We start from the raw sequence: 27143 nt of genomic DNA on the forward strand, positions 1-27143 counted from the left end.
TGTAAGACCTCTCCAGAGTACCAGCCAGCCAGCAACAGCCACCTAAAAAGCTATGAATTAGAGCAACCAAAAATCTGATGTGAAGTATTTGATTTCCATGAAGTTCACTACACGCTCAAGCACGCGTTAAGATTCTCCTTAGCAGAACTACTTCCGCATTTAATCCATGTATAATAATAGTGCTACTACTTTAAGAAGAGTGGAAAGAGATCACATGAAATCTACAAAGGTAGTTGAAAAGTCCATTCATAAAACTTTTATTCCACTTACATCAACTTAATACACATGTTCTGAACAGTTATGCTTGGATTGTTCATGAAAATTTCATAAGACATTAAACAAAGCTAGCCATCATCAAGTTATTTCCCTGTTAACTATTTTTACAGCACATGCATGTTAGGCAAGTATCAAAAAAAAATCACAAAAGCAAAAAACCTAAAAAAGTTAAATACATGGGTTTTTGTTTTACTGCTGTGCTCGATATACAGTGTCATTATGGATATCAAGCAATTCATTTGTACTGCATCTTTACTTGTACATTTGTTCTTAGGTTGCTTAAACCATTTAAATACAAATAAAATGTGTAGCAAAAATAATGAAAGCAACAGCAGGTAACTTTACAAATAATGGAATGTGAACCGTTTCTCTGTCCTTCTCTAGAGAAAGTTGACTGGGTTATCAAACTGTCTTAAGGAACACTTCAGCTGCGATCAGAGATGTACACTTGATTGGTATATTCCACAGATTTCACATGTTTACTCGACATGCAATATCTATGGGACATCAGTTTATTCACAGCCATGTGTGCTCCAGCTTGATTATTCATGCTAACTACACCTGTGGCTGCAACCGATTATCCCTTTTTTCCACCACGACAGACCAATATGCAAGCAGTCTTCCTCGCTTGACACAGAAAGCTGTTTTAACACTGGCCTTGTGGAAGCCACAATGTACCAAAAGTACTATGCCAAACATGTAAAACTCGTATAAAAATTTCACAACCCTATATTGGCCACCTCAGATGAAGACAGATAAATTCCCCCAATGTTAACTGGCTCTATTCCCCTAATATTAAACAAAACCACATGGGAAATATAGAAATCCAAATAGAAGTAACATAAACCTGTCAAATCGTAAACAAAAACTATTTGTGGGACAGCATGGATGACAAATGGTTTACTGTGTAAATTTCAGAATGAGGCAGACGGAAGTTGGAAGGCTGGTTAATTCTCCCCTCCTTCTCCTGCTTCAGCTTCATCTCCTTGGGTATCCGATGTCCACAACTGTTTGGGAAAGAAAAGAATGAAATACGTAACATATTAATACTTACAACAAGCAATCATTATTTGGTAAGCTAGCTTTCTTGTTAATAATATTCTAAGAGTTTATACTAAGTGCCATGGGAAAAAAAAACACATCCACATATTGCCCTTTGCAGACAGCAGGAAAGGTAAATAGCTATCACTTTTACATGGAAATGTAGATCTGGTCCTAGATGACCTAACCCTGCACTGCTTTTAACAAGGAAGTTCATGACCAGCCAAACCCAAGGTTTCATATTCACGTGGTTCGCTATGTTGTAACCACAAGCAGGCAGGAGTCAGATACAGAACAGCTGCATACAAATAAGGAACTAACAAAATTTGTTTCCTTGAGACTTCCAAGTCAGATTTATGCATCTTTCTGAAGGAAAAGTTTTAGTGAAAGTCTCTCACCGTGCCCAACAGAACAGTGAATGCTACCTTTTCTTCAGAATAGGCATCTAAAAGCTTTGCCTGTTTTGTTTTTTATTAAAAAAAACAAACAGAACATTTCACTAAAATCACTATCCCTTGGCTACAGATACAAACAGTTGCTTAAAGAGAAGCCCGTAGTGCTTCCAAACCCGGAGGGAAGGGAAAGGAGGGAAGAAAGATCTGGCTAAATATGTTGTATGCACCAAATCCTATTTTCAGCTCCATAAAACATGTTAAGGAGCCATATATCAAAGTTCAGCATCACTTAGGAAACTAAGCATCAGTTCCAAGGCAACACCTGGAGCAAAGGAATTATTATTATGTGAAACCATTACCAGCCTAATGCTGTTTGTAATCTCTGGAGCTTTAGCAGCCTTAACTGAGTCCTTCATGCTCCATGGTAGTAAGCAGTAAAACCCAAGAATAACTTAATTTTTTGTCTACTCACATTCTAGCATGGTTTGGGATCTACCTTTTTGAAGGTCCCATATGATGCTAAAAAATATTAGCACCAGAACCACTTCATCTTTTCAAAAGTTACAGGACAATAGAGAATCTTGTGCAAGCCTAATAGCCTTGTTCTTACTACAAATAACATACAGTAGCTGCACTGAACACTCCTTACTAAAGATATTAAGCCACAAGTTAGTCTACTTGGGACCGCAACACACTTGTCTGTTTCTAATCCCTACACCGCATTCAAATCCATTACTCTCTATTTCAGCACCACTCCATGCATTTCTGATAAATGCAGGAAGAAGAGTTTGTCAGCAATTTATCAGATGCTTCATTTCTAAAACTTGAACTCTAGAATATCTAAAGATACGTACATACCTTTACTCGCTAAGAAGAGCTTGCCTGGCATAGGGATTGCCAATTGAGAGAGCAGAGTTTATTTAAACAGCTGGGAAGAAAAGCCTTCAGGGGAACAGGTAATGGGCAAAGATATTCCCCATTCCCCAGAAACAAACACACAAGACAATTTCATAACTCAAAGATGAACTATCTAGCAATCCCAGTAAAACAGATTTTGATCTGATATATTAAAAAAATCCTCTGAACACTTCTCTGCCTTCAGTCCTCAATAGACTTCTTCAGACAGATGAAACTCAATCTAGAAAGAATTAACAACTGAGAAAGCTGCTACTACACATAAGCGATCAGCATGCCAAATCACTATCAAAAGCCTGCATCTAAAAGACAAGAGACTTGCCCAACTAGCAGACCAGGCCCGTCTACACTGAAGATATTCATTGCAGTCTTTGTCAGAAGTCACATCAAAAGTTGTGGAAAAAACATGGAATTAACCTAAGAGCAATACTCATGCAGATCACACTAAGCATATAAGACAGGATGTAGCCATCTGACAGGCATATGGAACCTCGCAGCTATCTAGAAAAATCTCCCTTACAATAGAAACCTGACATCAACTCTCAGGCCCTGCTAAGGTAACACATACACAGTGGTAGTTCAGTCCAACTTTTGCTCCAGGATGAGGCAAAGCTCTCTCACAGTGCTATGGCAAGCTGTATGTTATTTTCACTAGGAAGCTGGCAGTTAAAGTCGCTTCTATTGTCTATTTCAGTTGATCCATCATTCAAGGGACAGCTCTTGAGCAACCTCACCCAAGGGACAGCACACACAGAGTGAAGCCAACGCTCTGTCTCCCCTGAAGACATTGAGAAATCTCTGCCATTTGTACTGTAAGCAACAGCTGGAACTATTGCAAGTAGTTCTCCAGAAATATATTATGTTGCCATTCTAGTGGAAAAGGTTCCAAGAAACAGGCAAATAAAGCCTTACAAACAGAAAATATGGCAGCTCCAGTTTTATGTAACTGAACAACTTCACTTCGGTTACATTAAGGAAAGTCCAGGTATTTGCAAAGGTCTCCAACATCAGATGCACCTAACATATGAACAAGGAGTTCTATCTGGCAACAAAAGAAAAGCTTATTTTTCTACTCTTGCTTGTAGTTCTCCCTTTTCTCCACAAGATGACCAGGAAGTGAACTATGTCATTAATTACAGCACCGCACGCTTGCTTAAGTTTACTGTTTCGTTTAGATATTTATCTTTGCCTTTTTTTTTTTTTTTACAGTTCAAGGTAGGTTAAAAAACTACAAGATGAAGATTCTGTTTACTCTGACAGAGTGACAGTCCCCATCTTACACCACAGATAGCTGAGCCCAACTAAAAAGGAATAAGACCATCCTATGACTGCCCTGCAAATAGCCTGACTTGCAACAATTCCAATTTCAGCTTTGCTAAAGGTAAAAACTAGCCAGAAATTGACAACAACAGGACCCTAAATGGATTTGCTATGAAGTCTTCATATAGTCTCTTATAGGTGCAAGCACATAAAACAAGCTATAGGAAATGTGACTGACGTTTCAAAGCAGCAAATGCAACCCCGTGTTTGCTAATGCTGTTACAATAAAAAGGTAGCTGTTTTGTTTCCAAACCACATCATTTGAACATGCTAAATTACTCAAATAAAAAGACTGAAACATTTGGTCAAATTGTTTTCTGTTAGAAAAATATGGCAGTTGGCCTATAGATACAGGAGAAGATGTACACTCAAACACAACGTGAACTCATCTGCAAGTGACAGACAATTCCGCAGCTGGGGATGAACCCAACAACCCTGATTGCTGTAAGGACCACTTCTGCTATGCACAGTCCGTAAAATTCAACCATACTCACTGTCAAGTTGTCTCTCAGTAACTGCATTATTAGCGTGCTGTCTTTGTATGACTCTTCGCTTAATGTATCAAGTTCAGCAATTGCTTCATCAAAAGCCTAGAGATGAAAGAGACACCCAAAGCTCATTAGCCATGCAACAAAAGGTTATGCAAATAAAACCAGTGGAATTCCCCCCCCCTCCACCCCCTGCAGACCTACCGTTTTTGCAAGGGAACAGGCCTTCTCTGGGGAATTGAGAATCTCATAATAAAACACAGAGAAGTTTAGAGCCAGACCTAATCTGATCGGATGTGTTGGCTGCATCTCCTTTTTACTGATTTCAAAAGCTTCTTGATACGCCTGTTGTGATTGCTCCACAATCCCTTTAGGATAAAACAAACAAACCCACAGCAAGTAAGTAATTCAAATACTGTATTCTGACATACAATCAGTTCACAGTTGTGTGAATAAATTATGTTAAGAGTGAACACTTGTTAACGAGCATTTAAGTTACCTTATAAACATTCCACTTTTTCTAATCATCTAAAAATTAATAAGTTATCATTGACTACGTCACAGATTCAAGCATCTCTGCTACCCTGTGACTGCCTGTATTAACAGGTGAGATATTTACAACACTTTGACAGTGTTTCACAAACAAAGCCCGCAGTCTACAGGAAAGAGGTACAATGTTGAAGGTTTAACTACACACAGGTTTGATGCAATGCAATTTCCATGTCTTCAAATACTGCAAAGCATTACAGATGCACATGAGTCATAGAAAGTCCCAATGACCTTTGCCTATCCTGTTGAATCCTTTCCTTAACAGTCACCTGCGATTCCTCATTCAAATTGCTTGGCAAAGATAGTGTGTAGCATACATAAACCTGAAGTAAATATGGCCCAGCACGGCTCAGAAGTTGGACTGTGCTCTTGATGACCACAGGAGGTAGACACTCAGAACAAAGGGACCATTATTCTGCACTCTCAAAGACTGTTATACCATCTAGAAAGAGGTGGGCAGGAAGTAATTCGATTCAGACAAAAAAGGATTCACATCCTGATGTTTCTGGATCAAACCAGAAATACTTCCAGAGTGATTTCTAAGTGCCAGTCTCATGTATTCAGAAACAAAGAGAAAAATCTTTAGGTTAAGTACTCAAAAATATCAGTATTTGTTTTCAGATTTGGTGTACTTCTGATACACAACGTCTATTGCTTCAGCTTTGAAGACTTATAGACATTAAAGCATCCAATTGTTCTCCTCAACGTGGAGGGGTCTGGCCCTCTTAATTCACTGCAATCACGTGAGCACTTCAGAGAAGTCAGACAACTGCTGTAGTGCCCTGAAAACGACCAGCACTCTGTACACTACGGTTGAGAAGAACTGGTTTTACAGGAAGTTAAATTTAGAAACGGTGGGAGGTGTTTTACTATTTCCATAATGGGAAAGTCTTAGAAAATGGTGCTGCTTATGAAAGCCAAAACAAGCAGCATGAAAAATAAGCAGCTTCAATTAACTTCAGCATTTCATTTTAGATGTTTATGTTTGAGGAAAAGCTCCCAAAAAGCGTGCTTTTTTCCTTACTTGACAAGGTAAGGATTACCTTTTGAGCACTGATTCATGGAATTTATAGCAAAATTAGGTATTTTGTTTATTTTGAAGTGAGTCATCCAGTGTAAGAAATCTGCAGGATTTTCAACCTTGTCCTCCTCAGATAGCATCGTACAGCTCACAGGTTGAAGGCTGAAGCAGCAGGGTGAGGCTACTTGTTTGACATTCCTGCCCACCAGATTGCCGTAAGAAAACTCTGGTCAATGTAATAAGCTGATTTATGAAGGCAAAAATCCAATTCCTCTAACTGAGAGCTTTTTATGGATGCTGTAAAAAAAAAATCTGCTTAACTAAACGGCTACAGTCATTATCAGTTGCTCCTTTTCAAGGTTAGGCATCACAGATAGCACGCAGAAAAAAACCTCCACGATGAAATACTTGAGGAGCCATAGCAACTAAGAGCCAGATGGACTTTCCAAGTTTTTTCTTCATCTGGCAAGTCAAACCCACTGGGAAGTGCTGAGCTTGGATACCGAGCTGAATAAAAGTGAAGTTTAAAGTTACGTTAAACAAAGATTTTCAGTCTAACTTTATAGTCAGCAACTACCCTCATGAGAACATACCTTCTAGTTTGTAAATGAGAGAATACTGAATCAAAATAGGTCTGCTATGGTACACAGTAACAAATGTATTTGTTACGCATGTGATTCTGCAGTCACCAAGACTAGGTCAGCTTGCGTGCAGCAAACAACAGAAGTCAAATCAAATCCTAGTTTACTAAGTCTTATCTTACTATTCTTTATAACTTTATTATCTAGCATACTGTGGGGAATGGCTCCAGGAAACAGCTTGGAGTTTGTTGTGGACAGTGCTATCTAAATGTAATATATTCTCCTGAATTGAGGGTGACCACACAAAGACAAGGTGTTATTTAGGTGCCTCTTCAATGCACTACGTGGCTTAACTGCTGCAGTTCAGTACATTATTTTAACTTTACTTACCAAACTTGAGTAAAGGCAACTTACCTGCTATTAGGACAAGCTACATAAGAAATTTAGGAAATAAGAGCCATTTAGAAATCAAACTACCATGGTTATGGAAGAAATTTACTTAACAGTAACATCTGTTTTATTAATCCTTTTCTTCCCCAGGTGTATTCTAGTCTCTCTGCTCACTGAACCTATGCAGACTTTCTTGCATGCTGCAGAAACACAGGAGAACTAGCACGAAAAACACTTCACAAAGCTACAGTGACCCCCTGCAAAGAGGTAAAAACAATGCTCAGATATCCAGGAAAAAAAGGATGAACTGGTACTTCAGTGATAAGGCACGTTCTTGTATGCATACACTGGATCTGATTTCAAGGTTTTGTGACTGCAGACTGCACATCTGCTTCCTGCTTCAATCTGCAGAGGTACACAAACCCTCATAACTTATCTGAAAGCCAGCAGCCTACGATTTTGTTTTAGAAAACAGGAAGGTTATTACTAAAGAAATTTACATCTGAAAAAGAAGCATTCCAAAAGTTACAGCAGTGTTGCTGTCCACTAAAAGCAATACAGTTTAACAAAAATTTAGTGACAATTGACATACAATACCTTTCTTGTCATCTCCAGCAGCAACCTCGGCCAAGTAACGGTAATAGTCACCTTTCATTTTCAAATAGAAAACTTTGCTTTCTGCTTGCGAAGCATTAGGGATCAAGAACTTTTCCAACAGAGACTAAAACAGAAGCAAAGAACAGCGTTTTGAACATGCATACTTTCATAGCTTTTGAACCAACAGTTTGATTATGCTACCATCTATTTCAAAGTCAAGACAGCTTTACTTCTGCCTATTTTTGTCACATCCTACATAGCATATTCAGCTAAGGAAAAAGCGTGTTCTGGATCACAATTCTGGGTACTAAAAGGAACGTTCCATGCTGTGACTCTATAGGGAGAATAGGAAAGAAGTCTGTTCCTTTAGCAGATGAAAGCTGAAGAGTGAAAGGAAGGGTTTCTGTAGGTCCTGACGAAAATAATATAATCCAAAGAGTCGGGGCAGAGCGTACACAATGGAATCATGTCGACATCCACAGATGATAAAAGGATTCAAAATATCAGCTGCCAAATCGGAGACCCAAACATCTTACATACACAGGCAGTGGTAACTAGGCCAGGCTAATGAGGTTTCTTTTTAATTAGCATTAAGTGGAACTCTACACTAGAATCAACGAAGAGAAACTGCACAGTGAATCTGGATTCCTGCCTTTCTAGACAGCTGAATCAGCAGCAGTTCAGCTATGTGACTACATGGTGCCCTAACAGGAGCCACCCATCCATCCCTTCCAGAGCAACAGCAGCTCTCTGGAGTCACCCCACCAAATCTCCCCTACAGGCCACCAGTTAAGACCAGTCTTTTTTTCTAGATTGTTCTAACTGCTTATTAAATTAACATCGCAAGTTACCAGCTGAGGCAGTCATGTAATTTAGCAGGAGTTCTATTATGATGAAAAGAAGAAAAAAATCACTGGCTCCAACACATTTAGTCAAATTAAGGCACAAGCCTGTCAAACTTCTTGATAGTGAGTGCTTGAAGTCAGACTTTGAAAGAAAAGCCAGTTATTTAAAAACCAGAATAAGTGCAGAAGCGCTGCCGAGTACTCAAAAATGAAATCAGAAGCTGTTACATAAACTTTGCTAAGGCTATGTAACAATTTAATGTTTTATTTTTCTCCAAGAATTTTTGGATGTCTTCCCCCTCACCCCCCACTTTCAATTAGATGAATGACATTTCAGTTTTCCTTTACTGTTCTTGGCTCATCTTTCCAATGACACCACAGAAATGGGTGATGTTCAAGCCCACAGAATCATGGCTACCATACAGTACTTCCTTGCAGATAGCAACCTGTGTGTTAACTGCATGTCTCTTGTGAAAGGCTCTGGGGATAGGCACAACAGGAATACAGCAGGCTGTAACCACTGTGCCCCGATGGCACCTGCGGCACTGCTTTGGTCAATAAGCCAGCTGACATCAAGCTACAGAAAATCTTGTCAGAGACAGGAAGAACAAGAGTGAACAAGTTTAAGTACTGCTAATTTATTTATACAGATCATGAATATTTAGCCTAGTAGACTCAAACTCGTGTGAAAACTGTCAAAGTGAAGTGACCTATTACAGTAGATCTCTGTCAGCAGACAGGGTAATGAAGAAGCCAGGCTGCCAGAAACAGAAGTTAGAAAAGGTTCAGCCATGCTTATGCTCCAGTTAGATTAAAATAACCCACACTAAGAGGGCTTCATTTGTTTCAGCATAACGGGGGAAAGAGTCATCTTTACTAATTGCTATTTCCAGCATGGCCAAGGCTGGTCTATAACCTCACTTGATAACAATGCAAGGATACATCAAGAAATACTGCGCTCTCGCTTTCTGTTAGAATGACAGCAGAGATGATCCTTTGGCAGCAAAGGGAATGTAACACGAGCAAGGCAGCAGAAGCACAGTTACAGAGCCAAACAGGCTGCCAAGCTGCCAGAGGATCATCCTTCTGGAGGGCACAAACTACACCGGGAGGGCTCAGTGCCACTGCTGCCACAGCACTACCGGCACAAGCAGAGGGCTGCCAGGTACACAGGGCACACGTTGGCTCTCTGTAACTACTTACAGCTCTGCTCTTACCCTTAAGAAACTTCAGCATTCATAGCTATGATGCTTCTCATCCTTGCCAAGACAGTGACATCAGTGACAACTGAAGGTTCTTAACTACTGGGAGTAAGGCTTATTATTATTAGGCTGTCTCTTTAGGACTGCAATTAAGGCAGGTGCAGACTGCACCCCCCCCCCCCCCCAGCACTGTGGGGAGTTGTCCTCCTTCTGTACACTCCATTAATTGTCCTAACCAAGGCATTTGCAGTGATCAAGAAATAAATTCTCCACTTGTAAAGGAAGCTGACTGAAGAGTACAGCTCTGCTCAGCTCCCACTGCAGCAACCAAGTTTCCAGACCTGAACTTCACTTAAGTCTCAAGTGAGTTAACTCAATGGGTTAATCATACAAGCAGACATGGAGGAGAAAAGGCTATCAACTAAGCCTTAATTATCAGGTAGATGTTAGCAGGGCAATAGCTGCTTGGAGAGTAAGAATCATAGCAAAAAGTGTTCTAAGCCAACGTTGAAGACTGATGACCTAGGAAAATCCCTTTGAACAGTTGTTCATTCACACAGCATAACCTACATCAAGTCTAACTCCTGGACTGCACAGGTAGCTCACTCCTATCTGGATGAAGGAAGTCTTTTCTACCTAGATACCAGGTAGGACTGGTAGGTCACATATCTTCATGAGTATTTCATTTATGCTGAATACAAAAATCACTGAAAGATCTTTCTCCTACTTTTTATCTAATAACATTTAGTACTACATATTCAATTTCTCTTACGTGTACCGATCTCTTCATCTCAGGACATACTCCCCTTTACTGGCATGAAGTTGTGAACGCAGAACACCTTTAAATTTAGCATGAAGATTCAGAGCATCCCAAAGCTGCAGTGACAGCAGCGATCTGCACAGTGTGGCTACTGAAAGTCACACACGAGACCAATAAAATAAGTGACCTTTTAGAATCCAGTTACAGAATACACCATAAAACTAGAGGGGGTAAAAAACAAATCTGACATTATTTAATGGTGTTCCCCCTTCAGCTTCTGGGGAATTTTGTCTTAAAAGAAAATGTAACTGCAAGGTTGATCTGTAAGATGCAACTTTTTCCCCCCCCCCGCAGGGACCCGTATCTCAGTATTTGTCCAAAAATAAGATTCCTACAGATAAGACAAGAACTGATTCAACAGTGCTACCAATGCAGTACTCAACAGTTCTAATACATGGCTACCTTCTTTCTCCCTTACGAGTTGATATGACATCGTTTATCAGCAGAGTTGATCACCGTGTGGGCCACTGATGTGGTAACAACCAGTCCACAACAAGTCCAACATGCTCATCTGTAACTAAGAAGCTTGTTAGGTAAGCCACATCACCACAATGCACGTGGCATCCCAACCACTAAAGGAAGTCCATACAGGAAGGGTATGTTACACCTACATGCTATGTACCCAGGCTCTCATGCTCATTTAAGACATTCCAGCTATTGTGCCAAGATCCTACCCATTTCTGATACATGTATTAGTATGCAGTAACTACAATGCCATGGGCAGCTACAACACCAAAACAACAATCTAGCAGGAACACCTGCTCAAGGAAAAGCCAGCCCTCTTCCAAACCCATGATTCCTCAACTGTAATTGCCAGAGCTTTTAATATGACAGCAAAAGTTAACCGCTGTAAAGCAAACCGTGGCATTGCAGTCAAGTAGATAGATGCAGCATCTCAGAGCAGCTAAAACCTGCAACAGCCTGTACAAGTGCTTCAAATACTTTTCATGGCAAAGTTGAAAGCACTCTTTCCAAGGAGATTTTCAATGAAAAATTACTTTTTTTTCCTCCTATCTGTTAAACATACATGCATTAAGTTTAATATCAACTCTTATCCTTATGCTAGCAATGAAAAGCTCAAGCTTCAATGCTTCCCAACCAGTAGCAATCACAATTGTGGATAAGAGGTTTTGTTATGCTGGACTGGGACAGACAGTGCTTTCAGGCTCAGAGATGCCAGCTATGCTCACACATACCACAGATAAGCAATCTCACAAATGCAGTGCGTTCCCCCACTAAGTATGCAGCAGAGAAAGCCTTTGTCTCAAAAGATGCAACAGACTGCATCAGCACAATTTTGTTATTCCACCAGTGAACTTCAACTCTGGCTTATATTAAACACTAAATTAGAAAGCGTTCACTTTCCTACTTTCTTAATTAAGTTCTTTAGCTAGAGCAGGGCATATTCAATGACATTAACCATAAGCACAATGAGTTTTGAGCCTATTTTGATGGAAACCTCTATGGACTTGTTCCTGCAGTTTTGCAAGCCAGTCTTAAGAATTAGGCTCAGTATCAGAGAAGCACAACAGCAGCAATTCAGTCTTTAAAAACAATCAAAACCAAAAAACCCAACACCCTCTACAAAAAGCTCAACAGCTTTTACTGTAAACATGAATGCTCCAGAACAAATGCTTCCCATTTTATTATGTTGGCCCACGACATCAGCAGCAGATGTTGGTACTATGGCAGTAGAGGCTGAACCTTCCCACCAGCAGTGTTAGATGTTGTTGCTGTCTGACAGAACAGCATCTGACATGGAAGTGTGTATGGAGCAAAGGCATATTACTGAATTCCTCCTCCATGGAGAAGAAATGGCACACAATGACATTCACCAACACTTGCTCAACGTTCATGGAGACCCAGCAGCGGATGTCAGCACAGTGAGGTGGTGGGTGGTACATTTCAGCAGCAGCAACATGAAAGATAAGCCATGTTCTGGATGGCTGTGCACAGCTGTCTCACCACAAAATGAAGAGCAGCTCCATCAGTTCACCCAGGTGAGCTGGGTAACAACACTGACTATGTTGAAAAATATTGTTTTGCAGCTGAAAATCTGCTCAGTCAGGCAGTGTTATTGTGCTCTTCGCATCTGCTGGATCTTCTTTGGAAACAAATAGGAGCCATTATTTCCAGAGCAACCTACATACATGCTTCAGTTTCTCAAGCTGTGGTGAGAACTTCTGTTGAAGACAGGAAGCCAACCCATAGAGACTTGAATAGACTTTTTTTCCTTACAGCCTCAAAATACCCTTTTGAAAGGGTTTGTCTGTATCTCAGGCATATGACTTGTTTGGGCCCAGAAGACTATTCCCAAATCCACTATACAAGCATTAGAAAAAACCCAATACCTCAATTTCATCCCATTACTTATAGTTCTGTGCATATTTCCCTTTATTAAAAGCTCAGTTTCAGCAGTGTTATTGCCTGGGAACTTTACATAATTACTGAAGTGCCTGAAGATTTCAACAGCTCAGTTCTCCATTTGAAATATCCCCCTCCTGACAAACAAGTCATAACAATAAAAATCACCTGATTCTACAGTAATGCAGTTGTAAATGAGCAGGTAACTTACAGTTTAAGTACTGAGTACAAGCAACTCTCTAATTACCAAGAATTAACTTTCAGTGAGACAGGTAGTTGAGTAAAAAAATTCTAAAAAGAGCAAAGAAAATAAATTATTTGCCTGTAAAAACTGAAAGGAATGCATTCAGAAGTATTAGCCAATTTAAATGGTTATTTCTGAGCAAAACCGATAACACGGCAGGACTTCTGTTTTCCAGTCATATCAAAAGCCATGCGACAGTTATACCATTACTTCTACTTCTGGAGATAAACTAAGCAGGAACATTTGCTGAATTTTAATTACTTGTCATCAATTTGTGCTATGGGACATAGGGAAGAGATTTTTTTTTCTTAAGTTACCCAGAAGGCATGAAAAAACTGCATATCTTTAAGCTCAGCCTGAAAACCCATTTCTTTGACATTGCACATTAACCGACAGTGGCCTACTATTTTCATGATGCAGGCCACATGCCATTATCTTTTTTCAGGACATGACAAGAACACCAGTGTGATTGTACTGGCTGACAGGACTATTCTACCTACTACTTCACCTCTAACGATGCCTCAGAGAAGCCTCCATTAGAAAAATAGCATGCTGCTGTTGGCCTACATCCATGTGTAGGGACTTTCTGAGCCAAGTGTGGTTTCAAAGAGTGTAAGAACCTTCACGAGGTCTATATTCTGCACAAGTGGCTGCAGTATATTATGTCAAAGAAGCTGCAGATACCCAACTATCTGGGCATGAGGAAGCATTACTTTTCTTAAATGTACTTCCCAATTTCAATTTAATGAAAAGCTCAGCTCCAGTGCTCAAGTCTGCCTTTCTTTTCTTCCCCTCTCCTCAAAAGACCACTAGATAAACTCTTCAGGTGATCTGAAGTTACCATTTTCAAGCAAGAATCAAAAGCCCTCGCTGCACATCCAGATAGCTATTTACTTTGCATTCTACAAAAAGAAGGTGAGGAGGGAAAGAAGAAAGATGGGATGGCTGTTAAGAAGAGCAACATACAGCTGAAGAACTGGGTAGAATAAGCAACACAATAACAGCCAACTGAAGCTCAGTGAATCTTATGATTTAGCTTTTCAGATGTATTGATACACTTACCAGCTGATACCCAAAGAGTACCAAGCCCCTCTACTGTTCCAGTACTCCCAGGGAAACAGCTATTCTTTTGTAGTTTGAGGCACAAAGCTATTCAGAATGTTTGTACAACGTTGGCTTGGTGTATTATGCCTTACCTGCACAGCTGAGCTCAAGTATTTTCAAGAGCTATAAAGTATCTGATATAAACAGGCAAACACTCAAAATACTGATTGGGATCAACATTTCAGGTACACGCACCACAAGAACTACGTGTACTTAGAGCAGATCCAACTACCTAACTAGAATAGTAGTGTAGCTTACAAAGATTTTCTGCACTTGTTTCCTTACATGCTCCTATTTAGACGACAGACTCAAAGGAGATCACGTGTGTTGGACAAGTTCAAGACACCTATGGTTCCCATAATAAGCTAGTGTTTGGCTTTCCATGCATGTTTTCTGTCAGCACCACAGCCAGGGAAGTTACACAGGCCATGGAATGTTATGTGCAATTAGCTACACTGCACAGATTTGCATACTCACTACAAAGGGTTTGACCAAGCCATCTGTGGCCAGCAGGACTTTTATTTCAACACACCTATCTGAGCCATCAGATGAAAATAACAGTTATTTTTGAGAGGGATGTTTTCAAACAGTCCCTTCCCAAGTAGTTTTCAAACAGCCTATTAGGATGCTTTTGATGACAGTTCTACTGAGAGTTGAGGATCAGGGCTCTGGGACTGCTGCCTCGTGGATGGCCTCCAACTCTCTTGGGGAAGGGGAGGGAAACAACCCACAAACACCACAAGAGGATCGTTCTGCTGCCAGCCTTCTACTATGGCCAAAAGCAGTCTCTTATTTAAAGCCAGCTGAAGATTTTTTTTTTTTTTACCCACTCATTCACTCAGCAGAACAGGTATATGAGAAAGTCTGACAAATACCACTAGCTGCTATTGCACTGGAGATCTCTGATGGAACAGCTGAAAAAACAAGCCTGCTGCCTGTTCTCAGTACCCATTATCCCTTCCTCCTATCAAACTGGCTGCCCACACAGGAAGCAAGCAGCAGCTTGAATCAGGCAAGGAGAGAAAAGATGAGGTGAGAATGACGAGCCTGAGCAGGGGAAGAATTCAGATTTTGGGATGATGGGACAAAGCGCAGACCATCCCATAGGCAGGGATTCAGCTGCAGAGTTCATGCAACCATGGGATATGCAACATACATAGGGACACCTGGCATTGGTGAGGAGGAAAAAGGTACACTTGATTATGGCAAAGCAGCTGCTTATCTGATGAAGAACTAGAAGGGGAAACATCACAGAAACAAAGCCTGAGTAATAAGACAATAAAGGGGGGAAAAAAAAACTAAAGACTAATGAAGAAAAAAAAAGGACTCCTGTGTAGCAGAAAGAGCAGCAGTACATTTTAGCTCACGCAGAAGATCCTGCTAAAACAGTCTAAATATGTTTCTGTAAAAAGAGAACAAAAGCAGTGTCACATATGGGCAAGCGGAGGAAGACATGGAAGAAATAAGTAGGACACCCAGAAAAATCATCCTCGTGCTCACACGTGCGCCGGGGGCTAGAACTAAGTCAGTAAGTAGGTGTATGCCCTAAAACACCTAGGGGGTGTTCAGTGCCAAGATCCAGCACTTATGGCCATGTTACCCATCTGCAGTGAAGGGAAGGCATAAGAACTACAGCAATGAGGAGCAGCATCTTTCACACCAGGCTTCCACTGCCAAACATGGAGCTCTCGTTGCAGACCTGCCTTCCCCAGCTCAAGCTTCATGCCTGCCACCAGCTCCTTCCTTCCACCACTGTCTTCCAGTTAGAATTGATGGCACAGGAAACAGATGTACTTAATATCACGAGATATTCTTAGAGGTTATTCAGAAGACTAACACACCCATACTAATTGCTACAGGCTTTTACCAAGGCACACTGAAGAACACGTGACAGTGAAGGAACTGAATTCTGATTCCTAAGTGAAAACACCTTTCCAACTTAGTGGAATCTGAGAAAATACATATGTAAGGCAGCAGCCAATAAGGAATTTACTTTAATCCTAATTATTTTTTAAGGTTTTATTAGGCATTGCTATAGGCATTAATACTCAACAAGAAGCAAAACCAATTACAGCATTTCTCTGTGCTTTTGCCAGCACTGTGACTTCTTGAATGCTATGGACTTGCAGTAAAGCAGCAAGGTGCCAAAAGCACATATCTGTTCTTCAATAAACAAATAATCAAAAAGCCACAGAACTCCTTCTAAGAAACTTGCGATAATCCAGAATGGGAAGCACTCAAGTTGGATGAGAATTTCTGCTAGCCAGGTACGTCTACAAAAACTACTATGGCTGTATTGCAAACTGGAACACTGTTGGAGCTGCCAGAAGACTCTGCAGTTCTGGTCTCTGAAGAGAAACCATTAAAAAGCCCTAGAAACATGATGTAACACTTTGTCCTTGCTAAGAAAGAAGAACAACTTATACTTAGTAACTTGATCTGAGGACACCTGAAACCTGCAGTATACTGCACTAAGCAATGTATCTACGAGGAGTTCTTTATAGCATACAATGCTAATAGAAGCACTTTACTACCAAAATACCATTGCAGTGATGTAAGCCTGCTCTGCCCTAGGAAGATCAATTAGAGACTGAAGATCTGATCAATTACAGTCTGAAGAACTGGAATTCCTGCTGTTAAATATTTCTTTACCTGCATAATTAAAAGGGGTAATAACATCCATAACATCATAACGTCACTGGAACAGGTTGCCCAAGGAGGTTGTGGATGCCCCATCCCTGGAGGCATTCAAGGCCAGGCTGGATGTGGCTCTGGGCAGCCTGGTCTGGTGGTTGGCAACCCTGCACACAGCAGGGGGGTTGATACTTGATTATCATTGTGGTCCTTTTCAACCAGGCCATTCTATGATGATCCAGAAACAAACCCGGCTACTTCATTTGATCTGCATTAAATCTGATTTTAAAGATGTGCTGGTTTCTTCAGCAGCAGCATGGCTTAGTACTGCTGATTAGAACAGGCACTGCAAGTCTTCTGTCAGACTCCAATGAAAAGTAAGCAATTACACAAGAGCATTCAGTAAAAAACAAGTTTAGAAAACATGATCAATTTTTATTTTACTGCTTATTACTGTATCACCTTAAAGTATATGAACACTCAAGATTGCTTTCAAGTACATCAGCTGTTAACTGGAAGCTAGTGAACAGGACCAGCTCTATGTATAGTTCTTAGGTTTTGCCTTTTTTTTTTAAGGAAATCAAAGCCAGTTATTAAGCATTAACGTAAACTATTAAGCATTAACATAAAGCAAAGTGAGTACAACAGGCTGCTGTTTATCATTAAGATTTGCTCTACATCCAACCAATCCAAGAAGATACGGAGGACAAACATGTATACACACGTATAGCAAATACAGGTATCAGAAATAATACCACATTTAAGTCCTTGTTAGCATTTGTGCAAAGCAACTTATCCAATTTTATGATAAATGGGTGCACTACAAAACCACAACATTATAGACATGTTTCTCGCTAAGACTACTCAGTACAGTCTCACCTTTACTCTCAGGACCCATCCACCAGTAAGGTACTTACATAAGCTGGAATTGAAAAATCCTCTCAAATGTGAGCTGAAGTTCCATGCATTTAGAGCAGATAGTTATACAAACAACATGAAACGAACAGAAACCAACAGATTAATTTTGCATGATTGATATCTAAGAATCAGTTTCCTTTGAACCAACCCATGGGTGCTTTAATTCTGATTCAACGGCTTTCCAACAGTTTCAATCATAGAATAGTTTGGGTTGGAAGCGACCTGTAAGATCACATAGTTCCAACCCCCTGCTGTAGGCAGGGACAATACAATACACCACCTGTGCTTCAAGAAGAGAAAAAGCACAAAAGAAATTGCACTGCAAAGAAAAAAGACAACAAAACCAGAAACACCTGAAGGGGTGTAGCTACAGCCAGGAAAGTGATCAAAAGGATTAACAAAGTGAAATCATAATGTTGATACAAATCATCTCAGCCTCTTAACTTCAATGTGCTTGAGCAATTATATCAGAAGAACCTGAACTTAAAAACCTGGACTTGGAGAGTTGATTAAAAGCTTTGATCATCCTGGGAAGGGCAAAACCCTAGCCATGTTCTGTATTGCAGAATCTTAAAAATAATCATTCAGATAAGCAATTTTTGAAAGAAATACTGACTTATTTTCCACAAACATCGCTAACATGTTACCAATTAACGTTTTTCAATGCTCAGTTTAGAAACAGGAGAGGACATTTGGAGTTCTACGCCTAGGTTTGAGCTCCACAGTGCAAGGCAGACATGCTGAGACGAGCCCAGTGGGGACCACCACAATGATTATGGGGCTGGGGCACATGACGTGGGGAAAGGCTGAGAGCTGGCTTTGCTCAGCCTGGAGAATACCAACAGAGTTTATTGCAGTGGACAGGACAGCTGCCTAAAGATGGAGCCAGACTATCCCTGAAGGTCTGCAGTGCAAGAGGCAGCAGGTGAGCTGGAACACGAGTTCTGATTTTACAGATGGATATGGCTTTGTTTTAACTGTAAATGTAACCAAACACTGCAGAACCTCTCTGGACGTCCTATTGTAATCTCCACCCTCAAAATATATTCCAAATTTGATTGGACAAGACTGACAAATGATCAAAGCATACCTGTTTTGAGCAGAGTTGAACTTTCCAAATTTGTCCCCCTCCACACCCCCCCAAGACAGATCAGTTACACAGCACAGGTCTCTCAAAGACAAAAAAAAAAGTGTAGTCAAAAATAATAAATAAATAAGCCTGAAGGAGTCACTAAACTAAACATGTTAGTTTAGACAGTATCGCAGAGGTGCTAACAAAAATATGTCATGAAAGCACCTGAAGTTTGTGTAATACAATCAGTCTACCCCTCTGCTTAGTCTACCCCTAGCCTACTCTGTAGGCTTGCCACACTCCCTGACCATCAGGAGGACACTGTGAGCTTTAGGAATGGCCCGCATGTACACACTTGCCTGCAAGCATCAAAAAGCATATGGCTGCCCGCAGGAGGGAGGACACTCCTTACTCTGCACAGAAGCAGGTTTTATTGATGCTAAAACAGTAACATACTAGGTGTTTGCTGGCATCTAGAAAATGGTCTCTGAGGAATTTGTCAGTACGACAGCAACAAGCATTAATTCTGTGCTATGTTCTTTAAGAAGCCATTTAGATGCATTCTGAATGGAATTTTGCTCTCAGCCCCCAGTGAACTGCAGTGCCATAAAGCGGTTACTTAAGCCTTCCCCCAGCCTACCCTGAAAAAGAAGTACATATGAAAGAATTGCACACCTAAAGTCATTTAGCTGAGATTTAACTTCACTTTCTCTTCTCACAAGAATAACCACCATTATGGATACTCTACTTAGAATACATAAAGAAATCCAAATAGGCACACAAGGAGCACCACCTTATGCTTTAGGGCATGACGTTAGGAAGAAGAACAAGGGGAAATGGTTTCAAATTAAAATAAGGGAGATTTAGACTAGACGTAAGGAAGAAGGGTTTTTATTATTATTATTATAGTAGAGTAGTGAGGCACTGGAACAGGCTGCCTAGAGAGGAGGTGGATGCCTCATCTCCAGAGACATTCAAGGTCAGGCTGGATGGGGTTCTGAGCACCTGCTCTAGCTGTAGGTGTCCCTGCTCACTGCAGGAGAGTTGGACCAGATGATCTTTAAGGGTCCCTTCCAACTCAAATAAAAATCTATGAAATAATAACCTGGCAATAAAGCAAACAATCTTATTTAGAGGGTCCTGAACAGCACCATTATCCTTAAGTCTCTCTGGCAGGGAGGGGGGATGTCATATTGCACCTATGGAGCCAGAGTTTCAGGAAGACACTTCAGACAGTAAGAGGAAGGACCCAAAGAGAAAAGAAATAGTGAAAGAGCAGTTGTTCACAGCAAACAAAGATCCACTTAAGGTGCAACTATAGGGAACCTGGGGGAGGAAGACAGATGACCCAAGAGACTGGGTATGGGGAACAAACAAGACAAATCTCACCAGACATTTTGGAAGAAATGCAAGGGACTACCACTGTATGAACAGAAGGCAGCCATTTAGAACTGCATTCACAGCAAATCAAAAAATGCTGGTCATGTTTTAAGTTTTTCATTTACATTTAACTCATATCAGAAACTGCCTGAAAGCCTATAGTATTTCAGACCTCCTGAAAACCAACATGCAAGCAGCAAGACATATCAAATACCAGCCGTGCAAAGACCTCTCTACACAGTCGTTGTATTTCAGAATCCTCATTAGCTGGAAAACTCACCTTACTGTAAGTGTAATGCAAATCACTTCAGCTACAGTTGCTTCCCACTAACTGCAAAAAAAAGCATTTTGAAGAAAATCCACACCTGTTGATTAACATCTGTTGTTTTTTTTTTTAATATGGAAATGACAAATAAAAGGTTATTATACAGACATATTTCAGACATTTTCTACTGCAGAAAGTGAAACAGGATGTGAAGCACACAGTTAAGTAATTTTCCTCATGCTAGCTAAGAGTTTAATTTCCTGTATCAATATGAAATTACTGAGGCTGGAAATTTTCTGTAATACTCTAGTAAATACACTGTGCATTGCCATACTCAAGCATCATCTATAGAGATTTTTCCCCCCCACTACTCTTGAAGTATTTGGACATTCAGTCTCCATGACACACAAGGTCACAGTTATTTGCAGTTTATCAGTGCTACCAAGCCAACTGAAAAATTGGAGTTGGTTGTAATATGCCTGAATGTACTACAGCACACATCTGACAGAATCGATGCTGGATCAACAGTTCTGATGTCACTGCAGCAGCAAACAGGAGGATGAGTTCACCTGCTTAGAGAGCTGTAAGGGCTCTCCACATCAAGCTCAAGGAAAGGAACATTTAAGAAGTGGCAAAGACACAGATGCTGACTTTTTGTAGCAAGATCAGCATAAAGACAAACAGCTGGATCAACCCATGTAACCGCCAATATTTTTTAATCACTCCATCTCATAGTTACAAACCAAGAAAGAAGTCCCGCATTAACCACTCTTATTTATTCACCCCCTAAATTAGTGGCAGAGATAGAAACAGAACCCACAGTTCGGTATATACTCTGCACCAAGTGGGTTAGAAGGGCTGCTTCTTCCAACCCACTGGTGGTTTGATTCCAACAAATGAGGGAAGGGCGAGGAGCTGCAGAAGGGCCAGCCCTGCCTGCATCTCACCAGTCACAGTCTCTTAATTGCTTTCCTCCTCCCCTCAACACAGAAGTTTGAACAGCAGTCACTTCCACACTCAGCCATGATGTAACACTCCAGGGCATTAAATGTTACTTAAGAGCCCAATAAGGGATTGAAGACAACAGCTCAAACAGATACACAGTCTTAATAAAGGATACAAAAGTTTTCAAGCTGTGTTTGTGCCGAAATGGATAGGCTTCGTGACTGAAAACTGAAAATTTAACACTTCTGGTTATGTTAATGGCATACTTTGTAAAAACCGTAATTTGCTAAGCATTATTCTTCACTTCTATGAGCTGTTACACACCAGACTACACTATGCAAAAGTTAGAGAACCTTCTAAAAAACAAAAAATCCTACTTCTTCATTTGCATATGGCAACATGCACACTCCTGTTCATGGAAAAAAAGGTACTTCACTTTTTTCTTTTGCCCCTCCAGTAAAGCAAAGTGGATTTCAGGCGAAGCAATACAGTCAGTCACATTTCTGGGCAAGTAAAAATGCATGCGAATAGGACAATTCAACCAAGAAACAAGTACATCTTTTATATATAAAATCTAATCCCTGACTGCAATCCTCAAATTTGGTGCATGCTGTTTGTAAGCATTTTTACATTTCTATCACTTGAATACCACATTTCACCCCTTCTCCCCCCCCCCCCCCCCCCCATTTTAAAATGACTCCTTCAATTTAGGTTTAGTTACTGTAAATCACTGCCTGAGGCACCGCTTCATCTGGACAGCAGTTTGCCCTTGATCTATTAAGAAAAACTGGACTGACAACACTGAAAATGAGTAAGACATTAGCTGTCTAGAAGTAGGAACAAGTCAAAGGATATTCGTTTCTTTGAATGCTTTACACTTCTCTTGTTAAACACACACACACACACACACACACACACAGAGAGAGAAATTCATATCTTTTTGAGATGCAACAGATTTAAACAAGACTCCCCTCCTGCATCCCCCTCTCCCAGATACTTCAGCTACTGCAGCAGACTCAACAACTAGGTTTTGTTTTTGTCTGGTATTTAGCATGCACAACAAAAGCAAGCTAGATTTGCCTCCATCTGGTTTCCATTATCAGAAAAAAAAAATCTAATTGCAAACACTTTGTTAAGTTCTGCTAAAAAGGGTTTCTAAGCCCAACGGCATAATAGAAATTATTCCTTCAACACAAGTGTAGTTTACAAAAGAAACTTGGATCCTTCTGAAGCACCCACCCTCAAGGACTTTCTCCAATAATAAAGTAAATTAATAAAAACTGAGAAGAAATAAGGACTTACATCAGATTAAAATCTCTGTTTTCCAGACTTAGACAAGCTACCACTTCACACAACAGGCACTAAGCCAGCTTTTTCCCCCTATAAGCAAGTTTGGCACTTCCATTTTCACAGAGGAAGTTTAAAAGTTATCCTCACAACATAAGGAAACCTACATACAGGGGGCATTACCAGAACCATGGAAGCCAACCTAAGCTGGAAGCCAAGGCTCAAAAGTTATGCACATTGACTTCCACAAGCCCTCAGAGAACCAGCCTCCTAGAGGCAATCAGCACCTGTGGTATTTAGTTATCCTACACAACACGTGAAGTTTATGCTACTCATCGACATCAGGTCTTCAAGTGCATGCTCAGCTACTTAAGACATCCCCCCTATCTCACGCTGCTGTCACGTCCAGGTATGCGACCTGGTCACAGGATGACACACCAGCAGGGTCCATGTCCAGCTGACAGCAGGACAGGACACCCTCTGCTCATGTGCTCGCTGGAGCACTACCAGTGCTGGCAGTAGGAAAAACAGACAATGTGGAATAAGCATCTGGAAGAGGCTCAGATTTTATGAAGCCATTTCCCACTGAAAAAAAAAATATATATCTACCAAGCAACAGCGTATGTAGACTTGAACATAATTAAAAGTCACAGAAAATGCTTAGCTTTGAACCCCCCCTTTTTTGTTTACTCCTGGAAACCTGAAGTTTAAGAGGCTATCATAGCATTGCTACTGTCTCTTTCTGCAGACTGCTTTCTGCATGGCTGAGTCATAACTAACATTACATCATCTTACCCAGGGAGGGGCACAATTTCCGTAGAGTAAGAGGTAGTTCTTACAACTAGTGCAGCATCTTAAAGTCACAGAAATCAGTGTGATCTGGGACACAAATACCGTGTGTGGGAGGGCTGGAGGAGAAAACCCTACACCAAACCTTACCCGTTTCAGTCTCAAATAAATACTGCATATAAAGGAGTAGTTACGAGAAGTTAACATAAGGTTTCAGAATGTCTCCAAATACATTAGCATTGGTAACGATATTTCCATATAAAAGAATCGATACATTAGAGAGAAAGAAGAGTTAGACAGCTTTCAGATCTTGTCCTTCAGAAATGGCATAGGACAGCACAGCTTTAATTAAAGGCCAGACAGAGGCAGCCCTAGCAGGACCCAGCACCATTCACCCCGAGACTCTAAGTTAAAACAGATCAACAGTTTCATTATTTCTCACCAGCACATCATTGCAGATGTCTCTTAGCTCAGTCTCAATTTTCTCTCTGTATTCTCGAGCCATCTGCTGTTTTTTCTCAGCGCCTTCCGTCTTTTGTTCGATACTTGAGACGACTCTCCAAGATGACCTACGGGCTCCTACAACATTTTTATAGGCAACAGAGAGAAGATTCCTCTCTTCATTGGACAGCTCGGCTCCTTGCTCGGTCACGGACTTCATGCAACTCGCCATGTCATCGTATCTTTCAGCCTGCTCAGCCAGTTTGGCCTTTTGCACTAGCTCATTTTTATCCATGCTGATATTTCTAAAGAAGAAAAATAGTGAGGCATTATTAAGGCATTGGTTAAGGACAAAGACGTTTCAACTTCACAAGCAGAGCAGCCATCCTCTAAGTAGCCTGGAACTGTAAGAAGTACAGCTGAAATCTGGAATGCAAGACACACAAGCACTCAAACACACAAACTGAAAGCTTAAAGTCATTGCTTCTTTCTAAAAAAGCACTGTTAAATGGTTTAAGTTATTTCTGAAATGCAAACAAAAGCATCCAAAGAAATCAGAAGCAAATAATTTCCATCTTAAGTGCACACACGATCCCGGTTCCTTGCCATCACCCTCTCTTAAGAACACATTCAAGCTGTGGTGTCAACTGCACCTAATTGTGAATGCAACTAAATTGATAAAGAAAATAGCCAACAGTATTTTTATCACAAGAACAGACAGAAAGAAGGCTAGGCAAGCAGTAGCACGCAACTCTGTGCCTTAACAGAATCTTACTGCTCCATCCAGAAAGGACTGGAAGAAGGATCTGCCAATCAAACCCCACATCCGATGCTCTGAAGTCAGAGCAGAGCAGATCCCTAAGCTCGAAGGATGGCACCTCCAGCAGTGTGAACCTCCCTTCTCCAGTTGGGCTACGCTGGCCTTCTGACCCAGATACAGCTCCCGGGCCGGAGGGGTTATTTTTCAGAGATAAAAAGAAGTTTTTCTACAATTGGGAAGAAATATTACAACAGTGTCAGTGTTTTACTAGCATGAGCTGCTGGGGATGCTTCATAACCTGGATCCAGTCAAAGCTTGGTCTGCTGATAGAGACCCTGGTGCCTATTCGGTAGGGGGGCGGGGAGAACAATCCTTCCTCACCCCCCACCTTCTTATGTACCCGGCACGGTTCTCTCTGAGGCCCTGGCAACGCGCTTTGGGATCTATCATCCTTTAAAGCTCATCTAATCATAAGCCAGTTTGGTCAGGATGCTTTATGCGTTCCCACGCCTTCCACTTACAAAACCCCACACCTTACCCGGTAGGCTTTTGTCATTTTACACCAAGAAACCACCAACGACGGCCGCGCTGCCTCCCGCAGACGGCAAAAACCGAGCGCGTTACAGCCCTTCGGGCACCCGGCGCTTTCGGCAGCCCCTTCCCCGGCACCCGGGCACGAGTCCGGAGCGCCGCTCGGCGATCCGCCCAGCGCTCAGGAGCCATTTTAAGGAGCGCCGAGGCCCGCGCCGCCGCGGGCGGCCAGCCGCCGAGCGCCGCGGCTGCGGGAGGGCCGCGCGCCGCCGTAAGATGGAGCCGCGGGCGGCGGGGAGGGCAGCGGGCGGCCCCCGCCTCAGGGCGGCCCCTCCCCGCGCCGCGCCCGCCGCATCCGCCCGCCGCCGAGCCACCGAGCGCCGCGCCCGCGCCTTTGTCATGGCGGCTGGGCGCCGCAGCCCTGCCCACTTCTGTGCGCCTTAATCCCGCTCACCTCCGCCCAGCGCCGGGGGCGGCGGAGCGGCAGCAGTAGGATGAGGAGGAGGATGCCGCCTCCCCGCCTCGAGCGCGGGGCGACCCGCGGGCCCGGCCCTGAGGCGGCGGGAGGCAGCGGGAAGGGGGAGGGGGGGGGGAGGCCGGCGAGCTTCTCCCCGCGGGGCCGCGCCGAGGGCCCCCGCGCTCCCCGCAGCCACACCCCGCGGCCCCCGCCCCGCCGAGCCGGCCGTCTCCCCTCCGCGGTGCCCCCGCCACCCTCACCTGCCGCCGCCGCCGCCCCCCGCAGCGAGCCCCCCCCGCCCCGCTCCCTCCCCGCCGGGAGCCGCCCGAAAGGAGGGGTAGGAGCTCGGCGCTGCCCGCCAGCCGGCCGGTCGCCTCGCCTCGGCCCGGAGATCGGGGCGGCGGGCGGGCGCGGGCCCCGTTACCTGCGCGAGGCGGGAGCGAGGCGCGGTGTCTCGGGGCGGGCGGCCGGCGCGGACTGTGCCTGTCTCGCGGCTCGCTGCGCTGCAGCCTCTTTCCCAGCGCCACACACGGCGTCTCCGCCAATCACCGCGCCGCTACCGCACGGGCAGCGCACCGCCCGTGACGTCAAGCGGCGCCATGGCAACGCCGAGGGCGCGAGCACGAGCCCGCGCCTCCCCCGGCGCGCGGCGCTCAGGGCGGAGGCCGAGCCTGGGCCCGCCGCGGCCCCGCCCGCGGGAACGCGCGTCCCCCTCCCCCGGCCGCCCCCGCCGCTTCCCCCGCCGCGGGGCCGCGCCCCGCCCCTTCGCCCCGGCCGCTGTCACTCCGCCACGGCGGAGAGAGCGCCCCCGGCCCGGAGCCGTCCCCGGGACTGCGGCGCGTGTGGCCATCCCTCCCCCTATTCCCCCCCCCCCCCCTCCCGCCGACCCCCTCGTTTCCTTCCCTCTCTGTGCCGCCTTTGTGTTTCCCACCCGGCCCGAGCTTAGCGCGAGTCGCGAAGTCACGACGGCCCCGCCGTGCCCGCAGCGGAGGGGGCAGATCCCGCCGGGGTGGGGTGGGCTGCGGCGCGGGGAGGCCGGCGGGCCGTGGGGCCTGCAGCGCGCGGGCGCCGAGGGGGAGGAGGAGGGGCGTTGGAATGCCGAACGCTGCCCGTGCTGCAAACGCGTTTTTATTTTTCATCGAGGTGCTGGAAGTCCCCGTTCGCTTGGCTGCTTCATCCCGTGCGCTGCGCCCTCGGCCCTCGCTGCCTTCCCACGGGGCGGCGGGCCGAGCCGCGCCGCGCAGCACTACCGGTGACGCGGAGAGCGCGGGGCGGGCCGGGCCGGGCCGGCCGTGCGGGGAGCGGCGCGGGGTGCGAGGCCGGCAGGCCGCGGTGCTGTGGGGAGAGCCTCCCCGTCTGCTTCCACAGCGTGGTCGGTGACAATGGAGGGGTCGGGGAGGTTTCCCCTCAGAGAGCCGCACTGAAGCCGTCACGGCGCAGAAGTACCTCCGCTCGAAGAGAGAGGTTCCCTCTCATGATCTCCCTCCAGGCTCTCATATTTATGGAGATTCC

The 27143-nt window shown here is 43.5% G+C and overlaps 1 protein-coding gene across 4 annotated transcripts; it reads right to left on the minus strand.

The window, feature by feature from the left end:
* Positions 1–230: 230 nt before the first annotated feature.
* Positions 231–26642, minus strand: YWHAZ (tyrosine 3-monooxygenase/tryptophan 5-monooxygenase activation protein zeta). Of its 4 annotated transcripts, XM_046925734.1 has the most exons (7): positions 26056–26174; positions 24659–24869; positions 23885–24188; positions 7574–7697; positions 4640–4803; positions 4442–4537; positions 234–1283 (listed from the first exon to the last, which is right to left on the minus strand). In XM_046925734.1, exons 2-7 carry the CDS (start codon positions 24664–24666, stop codon positions 1224–1226), a joined length of 756 nt encoding a protein of 251 aa, XP_046781690.1. In that variant the 5' UTR covers positions 24667–24869; positions 26056–26174; the 3' UTR covers positions 234–1223. The 4 variants fall into 4 exon arrangements, with proteins under 4 accessions (NP_001026514.1, XP_046781690.1, XP_040541509.1 ...); NM_001031343.2 differs by lacking the exon at positions 24659–24869 and having other exon boundaries at positions 231–1283; XM_040685575.2 differs by lacking the exons at positions 24659–24869; positions 26056–26174 and adding an exon at positions 26535–26642.
* Between the last annotated feature and the right edge of the window lie 501 nt (positions 26643–27143).

Source organism: Gallus gallus, chromosome 2 (genome assembly GCF_016699485.2).
Source record: "Gallus gallus isolate bGalGal1 chromosome 2, bGalGal1.mat.broiler.GRCg7b, whole genome shotgun sequence".
Taxonomy (NCBI): Eukaryota; Metazoa; Chordata; class Aves; order Galliformes; family Phasianidae; genus Gallus; species Gallus gallus.